This window comes from Pogoniulus pusillus, chromosome 23, assembly GCF_015220805.1.
Source record: "Pogoniulus pusillus isolate bPogPus1 chromosome 23, bPogPus1.pri, whole genome shotgun sequence".
Lineage (NCBI taxonomy): Eukaryota > Metazoa > Chordata > Aves > Piciformes > Lybiidae > Pogoniulus > Pogoniulus pusillus.
The window spans coordinates 418402-438817 of NC_087286.1; the positions used below are offsets into that span (position 1 = coordinate 418402).

Consider the following 20416-nt stretch of genomic DNA (forward strand, 5'->3'; position numbering starts at 1 on the left):
CATTTCTCACCCTTTCCCACACATATTTTCTGGTGCCCATCTTCTAAAATCTGTTTGCTAATTATACAGCAACATGAATTCATGTCATTAAGATCCAGGGATAAAACTTGCCTGCTCCTTGGGCTTTCTTGTCTCCAGAGAGGGGGCTGTGCTCTTCCCTAGATCTAATGTAGCATCACCTTTGTCACACATTTAGGAAGAGAGAACCACACATGTAATGGAGAGAGTTGAAGCAGCACTCCAAGTCTGATAGCTCTATTTCTAGGTGCTGTGGGCTCTCTTCTGCTTACACCTATTGGTTAAATGCAGATTTTTGGGGCATCACTGATGATGTTCAGAGCATGTGAAGGTCAGCAGTGTGTATCTCACACATTGTGTCTGGTTCTCTGCTCTTCTAGGTGTTAAATGTTCATTTGGGTTCTCTCCCATTTTCAGGTTGTGGCGGGACTTTGGTGACAGCTTCTGGTATCTTCATGTCCCCCAACTACCCTATGCCTTATTACCACAATTCAGAGTGCTACTGGTTGCTCAGAGGAAGCCAAGGAACCCCATTTGAAATCCAGTTTGAACAGTTCCATCTGGAGTACCACCCAAACTGCAACTTGGATTACCTGGCTGTACGTATCGTGTGGCCCTTGGCTGCACAGCAGGCAGCTGAGTACGATGAGACTGTAGGCAAGGGGACTTCAAAGGTCCCTGAGTGAACAGACCATCAGCAGGAAAGCTCTATGCTGCCTGCCTGCCTTCATGGCTCAGAGCAGTGAGAGGTGAGGAAGCAGTGTCTGTGGCAGCTGTAAGACAAACCTTTATGTCTAGATAGAAAGGCCACTGAAACAAGCAGCTGGCTGCACCTTGAACATGTGGATATAGGGTAGTGGTCAGGTTGTTGGGTTGTGCTTGGACTTGGTGATCTTAAAGGTCTCTTCCAACATTAATTATTCTACAACTTGGTGATTTGCTGGGCCAAGGCTTTGGTATGCTCTTACAGAAGTAAGTTACAAGGAAAAGGGCACAAGGATGTTAACAACTCTGTTGCTAATCCCACATTTCATATTTGAATTTTTCCATTAACTACTGGAATATGCTTCACAGAGTGGAAATGCAGGGTAGTTTTCTCCTCTCCATGAATAAGCCCCTAAAACCTCACCAATATTTGGTTACTGGCTTCCTGGTGTTCCACTGATTTGCTCCACATGTAATGCCATCAGCTTTATTTTTTTTTGTTTGGTGAAGGTCTATGATGGCAACAGCAGTAATGCTAAGCAGCTGGGGAAGTTCTGTGGGGATCAGCTGCCACAGCCCATCCATTCCAGCAGAGACAGCGTCTATGTGAAACTAAGGACAGATCACAGTCAGCAAGGCGGAGGCTTTTTAGCCAGATACAAGCAGGGTAAGTCAGTATCTGCCCTTCTCCCTCCAGTGGAGATTATCTCCTCTCCAGAAAGCTGGTGAGGTGGCTCTACTTCCATTACCTGAACCAGTAGCACTTAGCACTTCAGATTTACCCAGAACCAGTGCTGGAGGCCCGTACCAGGGTAAGTTGGCCTGCTCTTGCTCTTCTGCCCACCCAGTCTTCTGGCAGACAGAACAAGCTTCTTGTCAGGTGGGTGGCAAAGGCTGTGAGTTAACCTCAGCCATCCTGGATGGTCATGAGTGTTTAGGATAATGTGGTTAAGGCTCACATTTTTCTTGCAAAGACTTTTGTTGAACACTTCTATTCCAGAATGACAACATTTGGAGGAAACCCCAAGAACACACATGACAAGTTCAAGTCTTTCATTCCTAGTCATTGTCCTGCGTTTGTTTTTTTCTACCACAGGTGCTTAAATGCATGTGGGAAGTTGTGGAGTTTCACCACACACAAAATGGTTTGCAAGCATCTTTGGATGCCCTAGATGTGCCATACTGAAGTGACAGGGACTGCTGTAGCTTTATAGACAAGAAGTTGCCCCAGGTTTGGACAGTAGTAAATGGGGAAAACAAAACTATTCACCCACACATGCTGCATGCAATAATTAGAGCAGTGAGGAAGCTTTGGTTCCCTCATTCCTTAAGGATATCACAGGTTCACCTACCATGGGCTCTCAGACTGCAAAGTCAAGACCACGTGTTAGAATAGGATCCCCCTCTTTCATTAAATAGAGGGCACACTTCCAAGGCACTCAGCTGAGGATCAGCAGTTATTGTTTTGGACAGGGGTTATCTTTTTTTGTCAAATTAACTGGAGCAGCTCTGCTATGAGGGCAGGCTGAGGGAGATGAGCTTGTTCAGTCTGGAGAAGAAAAGGCTTCAGAGAGACCTTAGAGCTGCCTTCCAACACATGAAGGGATACTCCAGGAAGGCTGCAGAGGGACTTTTCATGAGGATGTCTAGAGACAGGCCAAGATTTGAAGCTGAGGCAGAGCAGGGTTAGACTGGAGTTGAGGAAGAAGGTCTTCAGTAGGATGGTGGTGAGACTCAGAAACAGGCTGCTGAGGGAGGTTGTGGATGGCTCCTCCCTGGAGGTGTTCAAGGCTAGGTTGGATGAGGCAGTTGAGAGGTGTCTCTGGGGTTGGAGTAGATGAACTCTGAGGACTTCTCCAACCTGAGGCATTCTGAGAATATTCAGTCTTTGCTGAGCACCCTCCCCATGCTGTTTCTATTGTTAGGGTGGTTTGGTTTTGTGGGGGATTAAAATAAACAAAAAAGATGAAGAAACATATTTGAGGACCAGCCTTGGATTTAGAATGGAAGAGAACTGCCAAAAAGCACACACCACCCAGACACCCATGTGTCAGAAAACAAGGACATGTCAGAGCTGAAGGATCCAGCCCAGGGTTCTTTCACTCTGTAATATGTCCTATAATTGGCCACAGTTCTCTTGTAGCATGAGTTCCCCAACCTGTGCATAAAAGTATTTCCCACCTTGTAGTGCATCAGTGACCCCAAGCAGCCACTTTTGGAGATTCTGGGTGAATAAGCACTGCATGAATACCATTTAGGATGACCTTGTTTTGCAGTTTGCCAGGGAGTGCTGATTGTGAACCGCAGCTATGGCATCCTGGAAAGCTTAAACTACCCAAACAATTACCCCCTGAATGAGCACTGCAGCTGGACTGTGCAGGCTACAAAGGGCAACACTCTCAACTACAGCTTCACAGCCTTCAATGTAGAAGATGGACTTGACTGTGACCGTGACTTCTTGAAGGTATGTACCCAGCTTCTACAAATAAGTCAGGTCTTCTCCAGCAGAGAAAAGCAGGAAGTATGCAGAAGAACAAGGGGAAGTGTATTTGTATTATGTGGTGGTGGGTAAATGTCACCAGTGCTCAGCACTGGGCTTGTCCTCTTTAGTGCCTTTACCAATAATCTGAGTGAGGGCACTGAAGCTCCCTCAGTAACTGCAGATGTCACCAAGCTGGGTAGTTATGTCCATCTGCAGGAGGGTAAGGAAGGTGTACAGTGGGACCTGGACAGGTGAGAGCCATGGGCCAATGCTCATTGGGTGAAGTTCAGCAAGGCCAAGGGTCAGGTCCTGCATCTGTGTCACAGCAAGCCCATAAGGAGCTCCAGACCTGTCCATCTGTTGTTGGAAAGATGCAGCTTGGAGAGGGCCCTGGGGGTGTTGGTTAGCAGTGACTGAACATGAGGCAGCAGTGCCCAGGTGGCCAAGACAGCCACTGGCATCCTGGCCTGGCTCAGAAGCAGGGTGGGCAGCAGGGCCAGGAGGGGATCATGCCCCTGTGCTCAGCACTGGGCAGGCCACAGCTCGAGTGCTGTGCTCAGCTCTGGGCCCCTGGCTGCAGGAAGGACACTGAGGGGCTGCAGCGTGTCCAGAGCAGGGCAGCCAGGCTGGAGAAGGGCCTGGAGCAGCTGGGGCTGAGCAGGGGCTGAGGGAGCTGGGGGGGTGCAGGCTGGAGCAGAGCAGCCTGAGGGCAGAGCTCATTGCTCTCTGCAGCTGCCTGCAGGGAGGGGGCAGTGAGCAGGGGGCAGCCTCTGCTGCTTGCTGCCAAGGGCCAGGAGCAGAGGAAATGGTTCCAAGCTGCCCAGGCAGGGGAGGCTCAGGCTGCACCTTAGGGAATCTTTCTGCCCTGGAAGGCTTCTCAAGCATTGGCAGTGTCTGCCCAGGGCAGTGCTGCAGTGCTGCAGCCTGGAGGTGTTGCAGCAGCCTGTGGAGCTGTGCTTGGGGCCATGGCTTAGTGCTGAGGCTGCAGTGCTGGGGGGAGGCTTGGGCTGGGTGAGCCTGGAGGGCTCTGCCAACTGGATGTGCTCTGTGAGTCTGTGTCTAAAGAGAGCTATTAAAACTCAAGCATTAAGTCCAAATGTTTTGTCCCTTCTCCTTCTGTGAGGAGAGGGAAGTGTTGCCAGAGAGCCTTTGTCCTGCCCTAGCAGAGGTGCCTTCAGCAGAGGGGCTGGAGCACCCTGTAGCTGCCTAGATTTGCTAAAGAGACTTGAGCACAGCCTTTTAGGGGTGAAGTGAGGGGTCATGATTCCAGCTTCATGTAAAGAAGAAGAAATGCTGAGATTAGTACATGGATGGCAAAAAGGCAACGAGCCAAATTATTTCCCCCTTGGTTTTGTCCATGAAGGAGCAGGGAATGGTAAAACCTCTTCAAAGTGTGGTCTCTTTGCATTTTGAAGGCAAGGGCTGCTTGTATTCTCCTCTTCATAGTGAATCTGCTTCTCTAAAGGGACTGAAAGAAACTGAGTTTACCTACAACCAAAATGAGCTGGTTTTAGCCCAAGAAAGCCATCCAGTCAGTCAGGTGCCCTTTGTTTTCATTTCCTTCAAAGGCTTAGTTCTAGGGCAACTTGAGAAATCCCAGGATCCCAGGCTCACAGGATATCAGGGGTTGGAAGGGACCCAAGGAGATCATCAAGTCCAACCCCCTGCCAGAGCAGGACAATACTAACACAGATCACAGAGGAACACATCCAGACAGGCCTTGAAAGGCTCCAGAGAAGGAGACTCCACAACCTCTCTGGGCAGCCTGTGCCAGGGCTCTGGGAACCTTAGAGTAAAGAAGTTCCCCCTTGTATTAAGGTGGAATCTCCTGTATTGCAACTTACACCCACTGTTCCTTGTCCTGTCCCAGGGAGCAATGAGCAGAGCCTGCCCCCCCCCCCCCCCCCCCAACCCCCAGCCCTCAGAGAGTTATAAACATTGATTGAATCCCCTCTCAGTCTTCTTCTTTCCAGACTAAACAGCCCCAGGTCCCTCAGCCTCTACTCCTAAGCCATGCCCTCCAGTCCCTCAATCATCCTGGTAGCCCTCCACTGGACCCTCTCCAGCAGATCCCTGTCCCTCTTCAACTGGGGAGCCCAAAACTGAAGGCAGTGCTCAAGATGAGGTCTCAGCAGGGCAGAGTAGAGGGGGAGGAGAACCTCCCTTGGTCTGCTGGACACACTCCTCCTAACACACCCCAGATCCCATTGGCCTCTTGGCCCCCAGGGCACATTGCTGTGCCATGGATGTTCTCCCCCAGCACTCCCAGGTCCCTCTCCTTGGGGCTGCTCTCCAGCAGTCACCTCCCAGCCTGGACTGCTGCAGTTTGTTATTGCTCCCCAGGTGCAGGACTCTGCACTTGTCCTTGTTGGACCTCATCTGGTTCCTCTGTGCCCAGCTCTGTGCCCAGGGCTCTCTGGGAGGCCACACAGCCTGCAGCTGTCTCAGCCAAGCCTCCCAGCTTGGTGTCAGCAGCAAACTTGCTGAGCAGACTCTGTCTGTCTGTGCCCTCAGCAATGTCACTGATGAAGATGTTGAACAGGACTGGCCCAGCACTGATCCCTGGGGGACACCACTGGTCACAGCTCTCCAGCTGGACCTGGCACCATTGATCACCACCCTCTGAACTCTACCTCACAACCAGTTCCTAACCCACCTCACTGCCTGCTCTTCCATCCCACACTTCCTCAGCTTGCTCACTAAACTGCCATGGGAGATGGTGTCAGAGGCCTTGCTAAGGCCAAGGTAGACTCCATCCACTGCTCTCCCTGCACCTACCCATTCAGCTGTGCATCACAGAATGCTACCAGGTTAGCCAAGCAGGACTTCCCCTTGGTAAATCCATGCTGACTGCTCCTGATAACCTTCTTCTCTTCCAAGTGCCCTGAGATGTCTTCCAGCAAGAGCCTCCAGGGATTGAGGTGAGGCTGACTGCTCTATAGTTCCCTGGAACCTCTTCCTTGCCCTTTTTGAAGCCTGCAGTGCCATTGGCTCTGCTCCAGCCCTCAGGCACCTCTCCTGTCTGCCACCAGTTGGCAAAGATGATGGAGAGTGGCAGAGCAATAACCTCAGGCAGTTCTCTCAGCACCCTTGGGTGCATCTCATCAGGGCCCAGGGACTTGTGAATGTTCAATGTGTGTAACTGATCCCTAACTCAGTCTGCACTGAGCAGTGGGGAGCATTCCCTCCTCCAGGCTTCCTCTCCTTCACCCAGGGTCTGGAGTCCATAGGGGAGCTCAGCCTTAGGTGCAAAGACTGGAGCAAAGAAGGCATTCAGCAGCTCTGCCTTCTCTGCACCCTCAGCTCTCAGGCTGCCTCCTGGCTCAGCACTGCCCACACCTTCCCTCTGCTTTCTTTTCCTGCTGATGGATTTGAAGCAGCCTTTCTTGTTCTGTTTTACTTCCTTTGGCCAGCTTCAGTTCCAAGAGGGCTTTGGCCTTCCTTGTTGCTTTCCTACAAGCCCTGACCACTTCTCTATAGTTCTCTCCAGTGACCAATCCCTTCTGCCATGAGTTGTGAGACTTCTTCTTCCCTGAGAGTTCCTTCAGGAGCTCATTGCTCAGCCATGCAGGTCTCCTAGCACAGCTACCTGATGTTTCCCTCAGGGGCATGCAGCTGGCTTGGGCTTGGAGGAAGTAGTCTTTAAAAATTAGCCAACTTTCTTGGGCTCCTTTCCCTCCAGAGCCTTAGCCCATGGGATTGCTGCCAGCATGGCCCTGGGGAGCACAAAGTCAGCTCTGCAGAAGCCCAGGTTGCAATGCTCCTTGTTGCTCTGATTCTGCCCTGTAGAACACTAAACTCCTCCATGTCATGGTCAGTGTCCCCAAGGCTGTTCACAATGTTAATGTCCTCAACCAGTCCCTCTTTATTAGTTCATGCAAGGTCCAGCAGTGCAGCTCTCCTTGTTGGCTCCTGCACTACCTGCAGCAGGAAGTTATCACTGATACACTGCAAGAGCCTTTGGGACTGCCTGTGCCTGGCTGTGTGATCTGCCCAGCAAACAGCAGGGTGATTGAAGTCTCCCATGAGCACCAAGGAGTTAGCTCTAGAGGCTACCTCCACCTGTCTGTAGAAGACCTGTGATGGTTTGGGTGTTCCCTGTCCCCCCCACACTTTGGAAATCACCCAGACTAGACTCAGCCAGCTCTGGAAACTGAATGAAGCTTCTATTTACAGCTGGCACAATACACAAGCAGATAGTTACAGTACATACAGCTACAGACAGAAATATACAAGGTAAAAGGTAACACAGAAACACAGCAGCCCTCCCAGAAACCTGAGTCCCCAGGAGGGGCTCCCAACCGCCCCTTCACCTTCCCCCTGCCCCTCTCAACCGTACCCCAGTCCCAAGGAAGAATGGAGGTTCAGCCAGGGGGTTAGGAAGCAAAGTGGATTGGTCCAAAATGGAGAGTGAGGTTAGAGAGATGCAGCTCAGCCAGCAGCCCCAGTGGGAGCGGTGCTGAGTGTGATATCTATGTTTTGACTTATGTTTTTATACATCTCAGCAAGCCTATGAGTGAAGTAGACATCACCATTGTTTTCTTTCACAGCCTGTAATCTAGTTCTTCTCACCAAAACATTCCAGCCTGCTTCAAACTAGCACAAGCCTCATCAACATCTTCCTCTTGGTCTGGTGGTCTACAGTAGACCCCTACAACAATTTCATCTCCTTTTCCACATCCCCTAATTCTTACCCACAGGCTTGCAATCTGTTCTGCCCCTGCCTTGGGCAGAGCTCAGCACGTTTCAGTTGCTCTCGCACATAGAGGGCAACTCCCCCACCTCGTCTGGCTGCTCTGTCCTTGCTGAGCAGTCCAGAGCCATCCAGGGCAACATTCCAGCCTTGGGAGCTGTCCCACCATGTCTCAGGGGTGGCAATTATATCACAGTCATTTAGCCTGACACAGATCTCCAGCTCCTCCTGCTCATTCCCCATGCTCCCTGCATTGGTGTGTAAGCATTTCAGGGAGGGAGTTAGTCCATCAGCTTCCACTCCTGCTGTCCTGCCATTCCCAGCCCCTTCCATGCCCCCCAACGTAGATCTTATCTCTCAGTTGTGTACTCCATGATGTAGGACATGGAGTTCTGATCCCTGCTCACAACTCCAATGCTTTGCTCAGCTAATTCAGCCTTCAGACCTCACCCTTGTACAGGATGCCAGCACACAGCCCCTGGCTCTTCTTAGGTTTTGCACAAGAGGAACTGACATTTAAAGAGGCATAAGAGAAAGGTTCTGACAGCCAAGGAGAGGTCTAAGGAGTGCCCACATTTCAGGGGATATTTACACTGGAGTCTTGCAGAAGATCTAGCAGCAGGCCTGGTTCTGGGCTGATCTATTCCCTCTAGACATCCTCCCTCACTCCCTCTGCTTCCAAGCTATGCCAGCTTTCACAGCTCAGAACTGGTAATAAACTGGAAAAAGTGGTGTTCTTCCAGTTTGCTTCTCTTTCTGGCCAGGAGTGGAAGCAAAGAATGGGCATGTGAAGAAAATAAACAAGGGAGCACTGTATTGAGAACTAACTATAAACCCTGGTGCAGCTTTGTGAGGAGGCTAAAAGGGAAATACTGGAGCCAAGAGGAGAGGCCAGTGCTAAACTCAAGATGCTTAAGCCCTCCACCCATGAAAAGCAGGAGCCCTGCATACAGTGTCCAGCCAGTGAGGAGCAAGAGCCTTGCCAGGAGACACTCTTCTAGACCTAAATCAAGGCTGGTGGAATAGTGACAGAGGCAAGGACCTGATCCAAATCACTTGAAAGAACAGAAATAAAACATATTGGAGGTAGAGAGGAGACAGAGAGCAGAAAAGTCCTTGCACTCTTTGCTGTAACAAATTTGCAGTGCTTACAATCAAAGCAAACAGACTGAAGGAGGTGCAAAGAGGGAAATGCAAGGGAAAAACAGTCATGGAAGTGTGCTGAGGAGACTTTAACTTACAGTAGATGTGACAGTACCTACAAGTCTTTCTCCAAATGCTATTAGGAAATCATAGAATCAGTCAGGGTTGGAAGGGACCACAAGGAGCAGCCAGTTCCAAACCCCCTGCCATGCCCAGGGACACACTATCCTAGAGCAGGCTGCACACAGCCTCAGCCAGCCTGGCCTGAAACACCTCCAGCCATGGGGCCTCAACCACCTCCCTGGGCAACCCATTCCAGCCTCTCACCACTCTCCTGCTCAACAACTTCCTCCTCACAGCCAACCCAGGTCTCCCCACCTCCAGTTTTGCTCCATTCCCCCCAGTCTTGTCACTCCCTTGGAGCCTAAAAAGTCCCTCCCCAGCTTTTTTGCAGGCCCCCTTCAGATCCTGGAAGGCCACAAGAAGGTCACCTGGGAGCCTCCTCTGCTCCAGCCTGCACAGCCCCAACTCTTTCGGTCTGTGCTCACAGCAGAGCTGCTGCAGCCCTCTCAGCATCCTCCTGGCCCTTCTCTGGACACACTTCAGCATCTCCACATCCCTCTTGTCCCAGGGGCTCCAGAACTGGATGCAGGACTCCAGGTGGGGTTTCAGCAGAGCAGAGCAGAGTGGGAGAATCTCCTCCCTGGCCCTGCTAGCCACTTCTCCTGATGCAGCCCAGGCTCTGCTTGGCTTTCTGGGCTGCAAGTGCACACTGCTGGCTTCTGTTGAGCTTCTCCTCCAGCAGCACCCCCAAGTCCCTCTCCTCAGGGCTGCTCTCCAGCCAGTCACTCACTGCCCAGCCTGGAGTTGTGCTTGGCATTGCCTCGACCCAGCTGCAGGACACTGCACTTGGTCTTGTTGAACCTCCTGAGCTTGGCTTGTGCCCACCTCTGCAGCCTGTCCAGGTCCCTCTGGATGGATCCCTGCCCTCCAGCCTGGCTGCTGCACCACACAGCTTGGTGTGGGCAGCAAACTTGCTGAAGCTGCACTCAGTGCCTCTGTCCATGGCACCCACAAAGATGTTTAACAAGACTGGCACCAGGATTGATCCTTGACGGTCTCCACTTGTCACTGGCCTCCACTGGGACATGGATCCATTGACAGCCACACTCTGGGTGTGGCCGTCAAGCCAGTGGTCCACCCATCAAACCTATGTGTCACCAGCTTAGAGACCAGGATGCGGAAATACCTTTTGGAACAGATGTTCCCATCTGGTTCCAGGGCCATGTGCACAGATATGGGCCAGAGTGTAAAAAAGAGACCAAGGTTGAAGTGGGGCACAAGGAACTGAGTGGTGTTTGCTGCACCCTGCCTCTTGCGCAAGGGGAGTGTGCTGGCAAGGCTGAGCGCTCTGTGGGGTAGGGGAAAGGGGGAATCAGCCCCAGCAAGTGTGCATCTCACTGCAGACTGCAGGGATTTGAGACTTCTCTGAAATCCATGTGGAGTCTGACACCACTGCAAGTGGGAAAAAAGGTTAATGAAAATAAAGAAGACTCATAGCTGGCAGGTGAATTGCTCTTCTGCCACATGCAAGGTGCTGATTCTGGTTCTGGTGGTAGTAGGAGTAAAGGAAAGTGATATGTGGTGAAGGCCAAGATGAAGTGTTGCAGAGGCGTGGAGGCAGAGCTGACAGGCCTGAGCAGAGGAAAGCAGCAAGGGCAGTTGCAAACGATACTAAAAAGCAGAGCTGCTTTTAAAAGCCAGCAGGAGAAGCAGCTCCAGTGCCTGAGCACAGACCTTTGTACCACTGCTGATCTTTCAAACTGCAGCTCTGGGATTTATTAAAAATGCCTCTGAATTCTGCAGGAGAAAGTCACGGTGGGGTGGGACAGCTGGAGAGGGTGAGCTGCGTGCCCCAGTGCTGCTGCGCCTGGCCTGCTGCGCGCTGCACTGCACACAGGCAGCTGTGTGGATGTGCTGCATCCGCACCGGCAAAGCGCCTGGTCCTCAGCTTCGTGCCCGCCTGGCTTACAGCCCTGCCCCCAGGGCACAGGCAGCGATCTGCCTCGCTCAGCCTGAGGACACAGAATACCTCCACTTGCTGTCTGCTCTGGATTGTGCTGCCGTGTCCCTGGCCTCTGAGGCAGAAATGCTGCAGCACGGCAGAGTGCACACACAGGTACCCCTGGCGGCCACCAGGTGCCAAGGGTATCAGCACCCTCGGGTCGGATCAGCGTTTCCAGGCTTGCCAAGGACAAAGTCAGAAGTCCAAGCCCTCTTGCAGCCCCAGCTGTAGGAGCAGTCAGCTGTGTGTTGTGCCCTACTTCTCCCCTGCGATCACGGGATGCTAGCAGCAGCTGGTGGAGCAGCATTGCCTCTCCCCGGGGAGCCCTGCGCGACTCTGGCTGGGGCTGGCCTGGGCTGGGCTCCTACAGCTAGGGATCCCTGCGTCGAGGAGGAAGGAAGATGCTCAGCTTTTTTGACCTGATGACAATTTTCTGCCACTGTGCCTGGCTGCCAGAGCCTGAGAAGGGGCAGAGTGGGAGTGAGACCGTTTTGAATTGCGTCAGTATCCAGCATGAGCCCCGTGTGAGTGCCTCCTCCAGGGCTGAGCTTCATGACCTCTCCGGGGGGTGGCTCAGCTCTAGCAACCTTCACAGGGGGTCTGTGGTAGCAGTGCTACGGTGAATGTGCAAGAGTGGGAGATGAACTGCTTCTGAGGAAGTGCAGAAGTGGCAATGATGTGATGCAAGGCATACCAGAGGGCAGACTGTTTCCTAGTGGTGCTGCCATCACTGTATTTGGATTGGGTGGGCTTTACTTTACATTGCCTGCTGTGGCTTGGCTTAAGAGCCCAGCAGCAGCCTTTTCTGAGGAGCCATCAGGCTGCAGCCAGTGAGATAGGGCAGATAATGGCACAGAAATGTCCTTCCTGCTGCATCCACCAGGCTGTTAGCTGAGCAAGCTTAGCTTTAACTCTTCCCCTTTAATGATGAACGACCATCTTCTGTAGTATGACAGAACATAATCTCAGCAGAGGCTAACTCTTTTGATAAGTAAGGAGGTCATGTTACTGCCTTGAAGATCAGTCTTGCAGCAGGACTTATACAAGGAAAAATCTCTTTTGAAAACTGCTCATGTTCATGCTCTCCAGTGGCAGTCTCCCTCTGTGTTCTGCTGTGAAAGTACAACCATCCTGAAGTCCAGGCATTTAATAAGAGAAATGCAGAATGCCACCGACCTGATAAGCTGATAGCAAAGAGTCTTCATGCAGCATGACAAATTTTGGAGCTCTCTGAGTCTCACTCTTTTGATCTGCACAGCACATTAGGTTGGCAGCATCAGTGGGTTAAGACAGGGGCAAACAATTGCCTGGTAACAGCAGCAGCCTTCCTGCTGCAAGGCATCACAGAGTTCCTCTCTGGAATAAAGCAATTCCTTGCTTGCTTAGTGCCAGTGCACTTAGGCAGTCCAGCCTCTTCCAGCTCCAAGGGGTTCAAATGCTGCTGCAGCTGTGTAGGTGGAACATTATCAGGTTAGGACAGTAATTAATAAGTCATCTGCTCCTGAGAGCAGATTCCCTTCTGCTAGTAACAGGATATCTCTTTTTCTTTCCTTTTTCTAAACCACAGGAGCATTCCAGGGATGTGCCATAATATCCTTTTTCTCCATCTGGGAGTACTGCATTAGGTAGTTGTTGCTTGATCCCATCTGGTTCATCCTCTCTTTTTGTTACCTTATAATAGCACAAAAAGGTTGCCCTCTTTCTGGCATGGCTTCCTTTTGCACTTGTAATTACCAAACCTGCTCAACCACATCAGGAGGTGAAGGTTCTTGTTAGGAGTTTGTCTTTGTATGTGCTGCAGGCCTTCCCCAAGCGGAGGGAACTGCTTTGCTTATAGCCATGCACTGCCCTACAGAATGTCAGGGGCAGTGCCTCAGCCCGGGGAGCAGGAGCTGAAATATTCACAGCCGGGTTCCACAGGCACCAAATGACAGCCTGCTGGCCAAGCTGCAGTGCCAGCCATTAACATACTGGCATGGAGCTGGCAGCATGCCAGCCCATCCCTGAGTGCCTTCAGGGCCTTATGGGCTTCCAGTGTCAGACTGTAAGGGTAGAAGTGACAATTCTTCCTGGGTCTCTGTGGCAGGCCTCACCGTACCAGGAGATCTTAGCCCTTGTGCTGGTTTTCAGTGAGAGATCTGGATCCCCAGGGGGGACTCAGGCCAAAAGGCTGCCCACCCGAGGCAAGCCTGGCACTCAGCTTTTGGTTCTGCCACGTGCCTCCTTTGCCAGGACAGAAGCAGACTTTGTCTTTTCTGGTTGAAACCTAGAAGCAGACTTCAAAATGCACACCAACCCCTCAGCCCTCAAGACAGCTGCACTTGTCAGTGATGAAAGGGCTGCCTGGTGCCTGCAGACACCTCAGAAGCATGAGTGATGCTCTGAGGCTCTACCCTTGGACTCACGAACTGAGTCAGAGCTTCATGCACTCAGCATCTTCCACAGCCTGCCAGCTCACACCAATGTGACTTTGCCTGTGCACTGCACAGTGAGGTGACTGAAATACTGACATATGATGGTAGTGTGCATGCCCCTTGCTGGGGAAGGGGCACTTGGGACTTGTTAACTTGCAGCTGGATTCTTCTTTTTTCTGCTTCTACATTACAAATGTTGCTGGACAGCCTGGCCAGTGTCTGTGAGCCTGCCTGCTGCAGGGGGGTGGCTCAGCACAGCAATCACAGCACAGAATCACATGTGGCTGGAGAAACCCCATCTGAACTGGTCAAAGCTTCCCCTTGTCAGAGGGAAGCCCCCAGGTGACTCAGAGAAACCACAATGGACTTTGAGGAAGGTCCTGTCCCTCCCCTTCCCACTGTCCCAGGGGCAAGCAGGTTTGCATTCCTGACAGCCTATGAGGCAGGGATGTTTCCCTTTCCCCCCACCTTTGGTCACCCAGACCAAGCTCTCCTCAGTTGCTGTAGTCCTATGTGATGCAAATTGCTTGAGCAGAGAGGACCTTGCCCTGATTGTGTCAGTGTGATGTGGCCTGCACTGGCAGTTTGGCTCTGGCTGGCAAAGCAGGTGAGGAGCTGCACACAGTCCTGCACTCAGGCAGCAGCACTGCAAACTGCTCAGACACCTGCACACCTTCTCCATCCCCACCAGCTGCTGTGCCCCTAGGCACAGCCCTTTGTAAGGAGCTCTTTCCACAGTAGCAGCTTTCTGGTGAAGAATAAACTTGGGAATGTTGTTGTCCCGAGCTCAGAAGTCCTGCTTCCTCCACAGCAGCTGGATTCTCCCCACAGGGGAACTCCTCAGTTTCTGAGGCACTAAGGAAGGGAGGCTCTGACAAAACAGCCACAGCCTTGTGACCAGGCATGTGTGGTCACACTGCCACAAGGGCGTGGATCCTCAGGCAGCCCCTTGGTCAGCAAAAGGAGCAGAAACGCTTCAGGGAGCCGTTTGGATGCTGACCATGCCAACAAGCCACTGCCCACATCAGGAACAGGACAGCGAGGCAGCCTGGGCTTGGGTGATGGAGCTGTGATGTGGGGCTGGAGCACCCACAATGCCCATCAGGCTTTGCCAGCACACTCCTGCACCGAGCTGCCTTGCTTTGAGCTCACTTTGCTCCATCAGGTGTGTCTCACTGAGCCTCCAGCTGCCCTGCTGGTCACTGAGGCCATCTCTTGCGTGTTGGGGCTGGCTGAGTAGGTGGATGTCTCCTGTGCATTCCTTTCTCAAACTGCTTCTGTACCTACCACAATTTCCCCCAGAAGATAGACCCTGCATTTCTGAACCCAGAGCCTTGCTGTGACTGGGCTTATAACTCTTGGAGAAATAACCTTTCCTAGAAAGGCAGGAATGAGCAGATGTACCTGTAGTAAGAAATTCTGTTTTCCTGTGAGCAAATAGCAAATGGCAATGTAAGAGATGAGCAATTCTTGTTCAAAACCAGGCCTGCAGTCCAGTGTGGAATTCCACTTTGCTTGAAACTTTCAAAGGGCTATGAGCACTTCAAGCTTAGGCTACAAGACAAAACAGAGCCAGATACAACCCTTACTATTAAAAGCCTCAGCATTCCCAGATTTCCATGTGTTAGCTGTATCCCAGTGTGACTAAGCAGTGTGCCTAGCTGTCTGGTGATGCACAGTGCCCCACTCCATCAGGCTGGCAAATACAGTGGTTAAGAAGGGAAGGTGAATCAGTATGTGGAGACCAGAAGTTTGCCTGCAGTGGTCAGACAGCAAGGAGTCAGCTGAGGCAGAAACAGATTCCAATGGAAAGGCACACAGAAAGGATCCTTAGAACGAGTTCTTAAGGAGGGCTTTTTTTCCTAGTGACACTTACAAATTCTTGTACCAGCCCAGTGCAAACATAACCCTGTTTTGCTCTCCTTTTAGTGCAGAAACAAGGCTGCAGCAGCCACTCTCAGTCTTCAGCTACCCTGGTTTCTGTGACCACTGCTGCCGCAGTGCTCAGACAGTGCATCATGCCACATCCTGCATCTTTAGTTTGGTCCTTCCTGTGGCTGACACTGGAATCTGAAGGTTCTCAAGCTTGCACTCTAGTTCTTCTAGAAGGAAGTTCTTCCAGAAGGAAATGTGTTGCTTGGAAATGGATAATGTTTACTTGTTTTGATTCTGTCTTTATCAACTAATGGTGATTGCTCTAGGGAGTGAATCCTGTTACTAGATGGTGAGTGCACTGTCTGGGCTTTGCTTCATTCTATTCTGGTAATGTGAAGTTCAGCAAGGCCAAGGGCCAGGTCCTGCCCCTGGGTCACAGCAAGCGCATAAGGAGCTCCAGACCTGGCCATCTGTGGTTGGGAAGCTGCAGCTTGGAGAGGGCCCTGGGGGTGTTGGTTGGCAGTCACTGAACATGAGGCAGCAGTGCCCAAGTGGCCAAGACAGCCACTGGCATCCTGGCCTGGCTCAGAAGCAGAGTGGGCAGCAGGGCCAGGAGGGGATCATGCCCCTGTGCTCAGCACTGGGCAGGCCACAGCTCGAGTGCTGTGCTCAGCTCTGGGCCCCTGGCTGCAGGAAGGACACTGAAGGGCTGCAGCGTGTCCAGAGCAGGGCAGCCAGGCTGGAGAAGGGCCTGGAGCAGCTGGGGCTGAGCAGGGGCTGAGGGAGCTGGGGGGGTGCAGGCTGGAGCAGAGCAGCCTGAGGGCAGAGCTCATTGCTCTCTGCAGCTGCCTGCAGGGAGGGGGCAGTGAGCAGGGGGCAGCCTCTGCTGCTTGCTGCCAAGGGCCAGGAGCAGAGGAAATGGTTCCAAGCTGCCCAGGCAGGGGAGGCTCAGGCTGCACCTTAGGGAATCTTTCTGCTCTGGAAGGCTTCTCAAGCATTGGCAGTGTCTGCCCAGGGCAGTGCTGCAGTGCTGCAGCCTGGAGGTGTTGCAGCAGCCTGTGGAGCTGTGCTTGGGGCCATGGCTTAGTGCTGAGGCTGCAGTGCTGGGGGGAGGCTTGGGCTGGGTGAGCTTGGAGGGCTCTGCCAACTGGATGTGCCCTGTGAGTCTGTGATTGTTGTGATGCCATTAGAATCCCCTTTCCAAAACACGATCTGTTCAGGAAGAGCTGTCTCCAGTGCTTAGTCAGACAGAACAATCTTGTGCCCCCACTTGTAAGAGGAAAAGGATGTTCCTGTGTGTCAGGGTCATCCCTCAAGTGTGTCCCAGGGGCTGCAGAGTGATGGGGCACTTGCATCTGTGCTGCTCTTATCCAAGGCACAGCCTCCTCTCCTGACTACTGCAAGTACAGCCCAGGGCTGCACCTGCTCTCTGTCAAAAGGCTTTCAGGATACAAACGATTTGTTCCAAGAATCAAATTTGAACAATTATCAATATTAATAATTGCTCATAATAATATAATGCATTAGTGACATCTGGTAACAGAATTATTTCCAGAACAGCAACATGAGAAGTGTCAGTATTCATAGACTCCTTTTTTCCCCTCATATGAAACTGGAAGTTTGCCTATGAAGACTCCACTATCTCTGGCTTGAGCCTATGTTTTATGCCTAATTAATGTATCTAAGAAGTTTTTTTGTTAGAGCAGGTTAGGCTTGGAGAAATAATAAGCTTGATAAGGTATTGGCTGAAAAGAAATGTCCCTGCTTCAACTATGCTCCGAATGGAAGGCGTTCAGACTTTCTTTCCCCTCGTTTGTTTGAAATCTTTATTTCTTCCCATGCAGCAGAAGCTCCATTTTCTGTTCAGCTGAGCATGTTCTGAGCTGCTCGGTGACACAGGTCATGCCACTTAGCTTTGCTCCTCCAAAGAGAGGTGAACAGCTGTGGCTGTGTGTCAGCGATCTATTTCCAGGCTGGAGAGTCAAGAAGGCCAAAATGCAGCACTGGTGACCACAGTATGCCCCCTGGGAGGGGAGCACAGCCATTCCTGCAGCCTTGGCCAGCCCTGCTGCCTCAGCCCCAAACCAAATGGACAGCCTCCACTTTGCTGCAGGGCAGTCCCACAGCTCGGTTCATCTCTTCTAGAACTAGTATCTCCCCTTCTTACTTGTGTTTCAGCCTAGAGGCTTTCTCCGAGGCAGCCTGATAAGGAATTCCTCATTAGTTATTAAGCCCATGCACAATAACTCATCTGAATGCAAACCAGCCCCTCCTGGGCCCCACGCTGGGCTGCAGGCTGCTGAACCCCAGCACTGGATGCTGCCCCGGGCCTGCGCAGCTGCTGCAGCTGTCTGCAGAGCCTGGCAATTGGTCTGTGTGCCAAAACCTTACCAAGCCCCTGCATTTTCTGGCTGAGGCTAGATGGTCAGGACAACAAAGCAATGACAAAACAACTATCTACACAGAAGAGAGCAAGCAAGTCTGAGGACGGTCAGATGCCCTGCGCAAGCACACAGCTGTGCCCTGCAGCGAGCTGGCAGTTCCGCAGCGGTGCAGTTGGCTCCCAAGGATGAGCGCTGGGCAGGCGCTCCCTGGCCGAGGGGCTGCTATGGCAACCGTTCTCTGCGTGTCCGGCAACCGCCGGCGGCTGGCAGGGGAAGTGACACAGAGTGGACAGAAATAACAGCCCGTGACTCACAGTTACAGGAGGCTCCTGAAGGCCGAGGGGTTTTCTGGATTGCGAAGCTGCTGAGTGCGACTCAGCCCACAGCTGGGGGGTTGTAGGTTTTCTTTGTAATAGCTGAAGCCAGCTGCTGACCGTTGAATATGTATCTTAACCCAGGGTGCTTTTGCACAGGTTCCTGATCTCCATGTAGATCCATTCCTCTCATTCATCTTTTTCTGGTGTGAGATTTCCATGGCTGGAAGCCACAGAAACACAGGCAGTGCATGTAGCACAGAGCGGCTGAAGGAAGGAGTGCTATAAGCAGATCTAACTGGATCTGGCTTTATTTCATTCTGCTGAACTCAATCTGTAAAAGAAAGTGTAAAGCCCTCAGCCTGGCACAGAGGAGGGGCATGGCAGTAATGCTGGGAATGGGACAGCTCAGCTGTCTGTCAGGTGGTGCTGTGCCTTCGGAAGGAATGCAGCTGAATGTTCAGCTTCTCCACATCTCCTCTTTACGACCACTGCAGATCTGTTACGGAGGACATCTGATCAAGGCTTCTCAAGAGCTGCCAGCAAGGGGCCTGCAAGTAGAAACTTTCCAGCTTTTCTGATCTCACTGAAAGAAATCATACCAAATGGAGCGATAGCTCTCAGGTTCCAATACACTTCTCATGCTTGGCCTTTCGTTGCATTGCAAGATTGAAACCAAAAGGAATTCCTGGCCACCAGCCATAAAACAGGCTATGGAATATCACCACGGAATCAGTCCTGCAGGTTGCCCCTAACTTCTGGCTGAACTGCATCCAGTTCTTTTTCATTTTAAAAACCTTCAAGCCAGACTGTCTGTGTGAGGAGTTGAAACCATTGGAGTAGATTTGTTGACCCCACCTATGTCTTAATCAATAGTAAGGTTCTGCAGGACTAACCTGAGGGTTTAATTACTCATTCCCATGTGTGTCTGCCAGAAACTGTGTGCGAAAATTAGTAGCCAGAGCGGTTAATCAACTTCCAGTGCAACAGCAGACAGTGCTGAGTGCAGGAGAATTCTTAGTGGAATAAGAGATGTTCGAAAAAGGGATTTGCTGAAGAGCAAAAGGAATAACTGTTGGCTGCTTTTCTAGAGAGTACAGGTTTGATTCTTTGTATGGAGGGAACTTTGCAGAGTTGGCTTCAGAATGCAGCAGAGTTCCTGTTGAAATTCTGAAATTTTGAAAAGGCATGCAAAAAAACATTCCCCAAGAGAATCCTCAGACATGGATTCTCTGCCAGGAATTGGCTGGCTTGTGAGGAAGAGGAGCTTTGTGAGACAGAGGATCAGGTGAACCACAGCAGGGTGGTAGGAAGGGCCAAGGACTGCTGTGTTCCTAGACTTCAAGAGTTCTAAGAGCAGAAGTAGAAACCATAAAGCCACTCCCAGCTTCACCTCCGCTGCCAATCAGTTTTACAGTTCTCCAGAACATCTTATGCCAAAAGACCACTGAGCAGTAGGATATGTGATGAAGAGCAGGGGTGGATAATCAGCAGGATTTGCCGCGTTCCAAACAAGTGGCAACGCAGTGATTTGCAGGGCTCTTTAAACCTGTCTGGAGACAGGTAATGGAAATGCGCTTAAAGGCTTTAAGCACCCAGTGCCCATCCCATTGGTACGCTGATTGATTGCAGCTCAGCGTCAGCAGAGGAGCAGCTTCACCTTTCCTGACTGAAGCAGACAAAGATTGCCTTAGCATGTTATTTGGGGTTCTGTCTGAGCTGCTGTTTGGTGCATTTCTCAGAGTAGTGATGCTTTAAGAGTGAGATGGAAGAGTTCCCTCTCTATTTAGCTGTGTCTACCAAGACACGGAGTGTCAAATACCATCATGCAGAATATGTGATTAGGAGATCAAACATTAAATGTTTCTGAGAACAAAAGTTGAGAGAATGTCTCAGTCTACCTCTCCTCCAGAGCAGGGCAAGAGCATAAGCTCATGAAACACTAAAGACGTGTGCAGCTTGCCTGTGAGTTTTGAGGATTTACTTAGCTTTTGGTTTTCAATTTGTTCTCACTACTCTGGGAGGCTCTGGTGATGCTGACTGCTTGGTTTTCTCCATCATGGCTTCAGACAGTGCTGAAATCACCTGAGTGCAGTCTTTAAAATGAAGATGTAGACAGAGCTGCCATCGAGAGGTTTGGAGGCACTGAGTAGTTTAGATGAGCTGTCACATCAGACTTGTGACATCTCCTCTAGCTTTCTATTTCAGTTCATTGTCATTTGCTTGATATCTTCTTCCCCAGCAACCCCCAGTACACACCAAAACAGAAGCATCAAGATCTTCCTGCTGTGCAGTGTGCAGCCAGGTCTGAAGACATACTGCT

At 51.4% G+C, this 20416-nt stretch overlaps 1 protein-coding gene across 1 annotated transcript in view; it reads left to right on the forward strand.

Annotated features, from left to right (window-relative positions):
• The window catches only part of CUBN (cubilin), a 176702-nt gene that overhangs the window by 48376 nt on the left and 107910 nt on the right, over nucleotides 1-20416 (forward strand). The window contains 3 exon segments of the mRNA XM_064162269.1: nucleotides 436-617; nucleotides 1234-1390; nucleotides 3000-3187. Of these exon segments, the coding sequence (XP_064018339.1) occupies nucleotides 436-617; nucleotides 1234-1390; nucleotides 3000-3187 (527 nt within the window).